This window comes from Carassius gibelio, chromosome A2 (assembly GCF_023724105.1).
Source record: "Carassius gibelio isolate Cgi1373 ecotype wild population from Czech Republic chromosome A2, carGib1.2-hapl.c, whole genome shotgun sequence".
Lineage (NCBI taxonomy): Eukaryota > Metazoa > Chordata > Actinopteri > Cypriniformes > Cyprinidae > Carassius > Carassius gibelio.
In genome coordinates, this window is record NC_068372.1 from 18,060,057 (window position 1) to 18,065,868 (window position 5,812).

The following is a 5,812-nucleotide window of genomic DNA, read 5'->3' on the forward strand; positions in this document are numbered from 1 at the left end:
TATGAACTCTGTAGCTGTTAATGCCATCCTTTTCTGCATTTCTTCTTACATTAATTTTGGACTTTTCTCTTGTTTTTAATAAATATTTTCTTTTTGATAGTTATTATTTATGTGTAAAAGTGATATTTAAAATGAACAAGATTTGTAGGTTTAATGCCTAGCTCAATTTAGGTTCATTTTAGCTTAGCAATGCAGTGTTTCCCACAACCTTATCAATTCGTGGCGGCACTCCACGAGTTCATTTTATTTCCAGCAGGATGCGCTAAGAGCGGGAGAGGTAAGGGTTTTTCCAGTAACGGCTGCAAAGCAGAGCTGAGATCACAAAAGCTGCCTTATCCATCATTACTGCGAAATGAATTTGGAAAATTTCTAAATACAGTAGTTTTCCTAGTTTTTGAAACCCTGTAATATAGTAATTTTAAACCAGAAAAAAAGCAAACGTAATAAACCAAGTTTGAATTATATAATATAATATTCACATTTTTATGCATTTCTGAGGTATTAAACTGGGGGTCAGTGATGAATAGTAATATCCAAGACACTTTAAAGCAGGGTTCGTCAAATCTCGAGTTTAGCTCCAAAGCAGGGTTTGTCAAATCTCGAGTTTAGCTCCAAAGCAGGGTTCGTCAAATCTCGAGTTTAGCTCCAAAACCCGATCAAACTCACCTACCTGTGATTTTCTAATGATCCTGAAGTAAGCATGCTCAGGTGTGTTTGATTAGGGTTAAAGTTAAATCCTGTGGATCTTGTGGGCCAGGTTTGAGGATCCCTGCTTTAGAGCATGTTACAGTGCTGGTGTGAGATGAAAATTCTAGTTTTAACTGTCACATTTGTGTACTGTGTAGGAGCGAGGAACACTGAGATGAAAGGAGAGTCACAAAAAAAAGAGTCTTTAATAATCCAAACGGGTAACACTGGGCAGATAGGAACACACACGTAGCCATCATGAGATGAACAATACCGGACAACCTAAAACAGGGTGCAGACAACACTAAAATACAGGGCTTAACGAGGGGTAATTACAAGACACAGGTGAATCATATGACAAATCAATGAGAGGGGAAAAACTGGCTCACGGGGAGCACATGGGAGAAAACAACCAAACAGGTCCACATTCCTGACATCAACCTTCTAGTTTCCAAGGTGGTAGTTTTCTAATTTAGTGACATGTTCAGGTAGAATATCTCATGAAGCTATAAAGAGTGTTAAAAGTCTGCTCTGTTAAGAACATATCCAACATTCTATCTTCTAGCTTGCTTAAGGGTTTCACAAGGAATTTAAAGTGTGTGAGATTGTATTATATAACCGTTCAGATTTTTTTTCTGGAAGACCCATTATTGCAACTTTGATCAAATTAGCTTTTTAATGTTAGTGTTTTTAAATGCATTTATTTATTAATTTATTTTTGCCTTAAAAAAATGTATCTGAATGTGAAATATGTATGGCATTATGTGGATTATGTGCAGATTTAGCTTGGGGGCACACCACTGGCTACTTCTCCCTGTGAGAACGCCCTCTTGAACCGGAGGGAAAATAGACAGATTCAGAATATATTAAATTTTACATTTTGCAAGTAAAAATATACATGGAACATGTGTCATTATCATTTCACAACAGGTTTGATAGAAATTAAGATTTCAAGTATGCTCTGTTTCAGGGGATTGAAAGTGTGCATTTATAATACTCTTTTATTATACACTTTTAAAAGATCATTATGAAACAATATTCAGATAATTTTGTTATTGGTTCTGTTACTTTAATGTCATGATTGTCAAGTTCTCTAAAGAAAGATATTTTTGCTTACATACCAGCATTACGAAAATCATTTTTTTTTTCCGGATTCTTTTTTTTTTTGCTCAATGAAAAACCATTTGTCTCACCTGTACACTAAGCTGGATAAGCTGTTTTTTGTGCAGTATTCATAGTCCCTATTCCCATGTGGTAATCACAGAAGGGGTCAGTCCCTTTCATCAGGCTCTTTTGACTGTAATTACTTTTCTACATTCGGACATAAAAATATATATAATCAATAGTACAATCAATAGGCTAAAGAGAGAGGAGTCAGCTCTGATTTATGAGCTTCATTAAGCTTTTGTAAAATGTGAACGGGGTGATTTGTTAGATTCTAATCTGAACCAGTAAATAAAACAACAGGACATTATTTATTTTATTATTAACAGTTAGTTCCAGTACTCGAATCTGATTAGAAATTTGTTCAACTGCACTTAATTATTCACAGTCAAAACAAGTGATTCTTTAAATCATTCATATAACCAAATAATTTAAAACACTGATTCATTTAGAAATGAAGTTAGAAGCTTCCTTAATATTGTGCATTAGCTACAGTAGTTCAAAGAAAGAACTCAGAACATTATCAGATATTCTCAAGTGTCATACCCCAGGACTGTTTGTTGTGTTTTCTCTCCCCTTGTGCTCTGTGACCCGTATATTCATCTGAATCTGAACATTCCCGTAATACATACAGTTTAAACCAAGATTTCGTCAAGGTGTTTTGTTCTGTTGTCACCAATCAAGGCGTTTACTGGGCTTTGGAATGAGCATGAGTCATATTCCTAGAAGTCATACATAAACTTGCTTCACTCTTTTGAGAATTCCTGCAGGTTAATGGGGTCAACCTCACTGGGGGGTTGTAGATGTTCTGGTGCTACTTCTTTTGCTGCATTTGAGATGAAGGTGGGAATATTGGAGCTGAAATGGAACCTGGAACTGCTTTTTGCTGTGTATACTGTAGATTTGCAGTATGACAGAACACAAGCATAACCAATTACTTTAGAACATTCTTCCACTTCAGCTCTTTCTGAACACTATTTTTTTTAAATAAAAGATTCTGTGGCATTTAGCAAGGAGAGGACATAGATCTGTGGATGGTAAATTTCTTTAGGCTTGTTGAACTACACTTTATTTAACAACATAGAAGCTGATATAGGAAGGTATAGACGGCCTACAGTAACACTTTGAATAATATAATATAATATAATATAATAATTTTCAAATATTTATGCATTCCTGATGTATTAAACTGTTAAACAATTGTCCATCTTTATGAGTCAATCACTGAATCGTTTATTTTACAGATTTGTACAATTTCTTGAATATCTTCAGATTTATTCAGAATCTGAGTGAATCACGGAATCATTAATATAACATTCCTTCAAAACACTGATTCATTCAGAAATTAAACAAGTGATTGCCGCAGTGAATCACTGAATCATTCATATATGATTAAATATAATCATACTTGCAAGATTCACACTCAGTGTTTGTTCCTTGATTTTCTTGATTTTATTAACATGACACCAAAATGCTTTAGATTTATGCCTTAAATGCTTTACACTCTTTACACAGATTTTATCTATTTGTTAAAAACAGAGGCAATCCAATCCATACACTGACGTCCTGCTGATATTTGCATACATTCACCATTAAAACTCTCCTCTGATTGGTTAAGAGAGCCGGGGGAGGAGCCTGGGCTCAGCATGCCACTCAGTGGTTGTGAGTATTTCACTCGCCTGCCTGCCAAGTGCTGGACACACTCTGGAGACTGAGTGAATGCTGCATGTTTCTGTTTGCACTTCAACAGTTTTGAAACAGAGTTTGTGTTTTCAGATTCAGTCAGTCGCTGCTGTCTCTTATCCTCTGATCCTCATTCTGCATGCTTCTTTTTTTTTGTGGGTGTGCGTTTTGTGTAGGAGGCTCTTGCAGACCATTGCCGGATGTTATCACTGAGGTGAGGTGACGGATGGTCATACAGCACCTGCTTTCTTTGATCCCTATGACAGATGATGTTCAATTTGAATTTATCAGACTGAAGTAGATAGAGATCAAAGCACTGACTACGGATATTCAGAGAAATGAACACCTCACATCACCATGGACCGCATCATTCATACCGAAATCACAGCCAGGGGGCTTTGCCAGTGGGAAAGCCTGATCAAGGTGAGAGAGGATCAACCTCTGGATGTTACGAGCAGCTACTCATCTCCACAGAGGTCTTCCTCACACTCGGGCTCGTCAGTCTCCTGGAGAACATTTTAGTGATTGCTGCTATTATCAAGAACAAGAACCTTCATTCTCCCATGTACTTCTTTATCTGCAGTTTAGCTGTAGCAGACTTGTTGGTCAGTGTCTCCAATGCCTCCGAAACGGTAGTGATGGCACTCATCACGGGGGGCAACCTAACTTATCGCGAGAGCATCATCAAGAACATGGACAACATTTTTGACTCGATGATCTGCAGCTCACTGTTGGCCTCCATTTGGAGTTTGTTGGCCATAGCGGTGGACCGCTACATCACGATCTTCTACGCCTTGCGCTACCACAACATCATGACTCAACGGCGGGCGGGCACCATCATCACCTGCATCTGGACCTTGTGTACGGTCTCTGGCGTGCTCTTTATTGTGTACTCTGAGAGCACCACCGTTCTCATCTGCCTTATCAGCATGTTCTTCACCATGCTGGCGCTTATGGCCTCGCTCTACGTCCACATGTTTCTTCTAGCCCGGCTGCACATGAAGCGCATTGCCGCCCTCCCTGGCAACGGCCCTATCTGGCAGGCGGCAAATATGAAAGGGGCCATCACTATCACTATCCTGCTGGGAGTATTCGTGGTGTGCTGGGCTCCCTTTTTTTTGCACCTCATCCTCATGATCTCTTGCCCCCGGAATCCATATTGCATCTGTTTCATGTCCCACTTCAACATGTATCTGATCCTCATTATGTGCAACTCGGTCATAGACCCTCTCATCTACGCATTCAGGAGCCAAGAGATGAGGAAAACCTTCAAGGAGATCTGCTGCTGCTGGTATGGACTGGCGTCTCTGTGTGTATAAGCTTGTTTCTGTTTGACGTCAAAGTACTGTTTGGGAGATAGATGTTGACTTGCTGGATGATGCTGAGAATGTGGGAGATCTAATTACACTGCACAGCTTATTATTATTCTGCACACATTTATTTGATGGCCAGAGAAATGTGATACTATGGATGTGCTGACCATGAAAAAAAAATGCTAATGTTAATGACTCAAGTATTAATTTCTTTCATTCACTGACATGCTCTTTTTGGTGTTTATATATATATACACATATGATGTAAAACACACACACAAGTCTCATTCCTTTTATCTGCTAAATAAGCAAACAAAAAGTCAAAGTGCCAATATTTAAAGGCATTAAATGACATAAAATGTGTGTTGTGATTCAGTTACTCAGGCACATGCACAATATTTGGTTACTGTGATTATGTTCTCTCAGCAGGTTGCTACTTCAGATATCCAGCTCGAGAACTGATGCAGCTTAATTAATGTGTTTCATACATATATATTTTTTTTTTTTTTGTATTTTGTAAGTTAAGATAATTTTATGTAACTTTTTTTAATGCCATCTCATTGTGCAAATAAAACAACATCAAAACCAGCAAGTATGCCTCATATATTTTCTTGTGGAATTGGTAAAATGATAACAGATTTGACAGTGTTTGATGGCTTTGCTTTTGCTCTTGGATTTTATTTCATTTCCCTTCCTTTCCAGCTTCAAAATCATGGAGTTCAAACAGTAAATATCTATATAATCTAGTAAAAGATTGCCTGTAAGCTCTTAAAGACTATTTAGTTTTTTTTTTTTTTTCGAAGGTCATCATATTGCGCTGAACAGACTCTCATCTGATACAACTACAAAAGGAAGGATTTCTGTCAGTTTGCACCTCCAATAAACTCTCATTTATCCCCATGGTTTTCTTCTCTATACAGCAATATTAGTTGACCTTAAATCAAGGCCAACACCACTGAATGCAC

The 5,812-nt window shown here is 37.8% G+C and overlaps 1 protein-coding gene across 1 annotated transcript; it reads left to right on the forward strand.

Moving 5' to 3' along the window:
• The first annotated feature begins 3,581 nt into the window (after window positions 1-3,581).
• LOC128023444 (melanocortin receptor 4) lies at window positions 3,582-4,904 on the forward strand. The gene has a single exon (XM_052610660.1). The coding sequence runs from the start codon at window positions 3,873-3,875 to the stop codon at window positions 4,851-4,853; it is 981 nt and encodes a 326-aa protein (XP_052466620.1). The 5' UTR covers window positions 3,582-3,872; the 3' UTR covers window positions 4,854-4,904.
• Window positions 4,905-5,812: the final 908 nt, after the last annotated feature.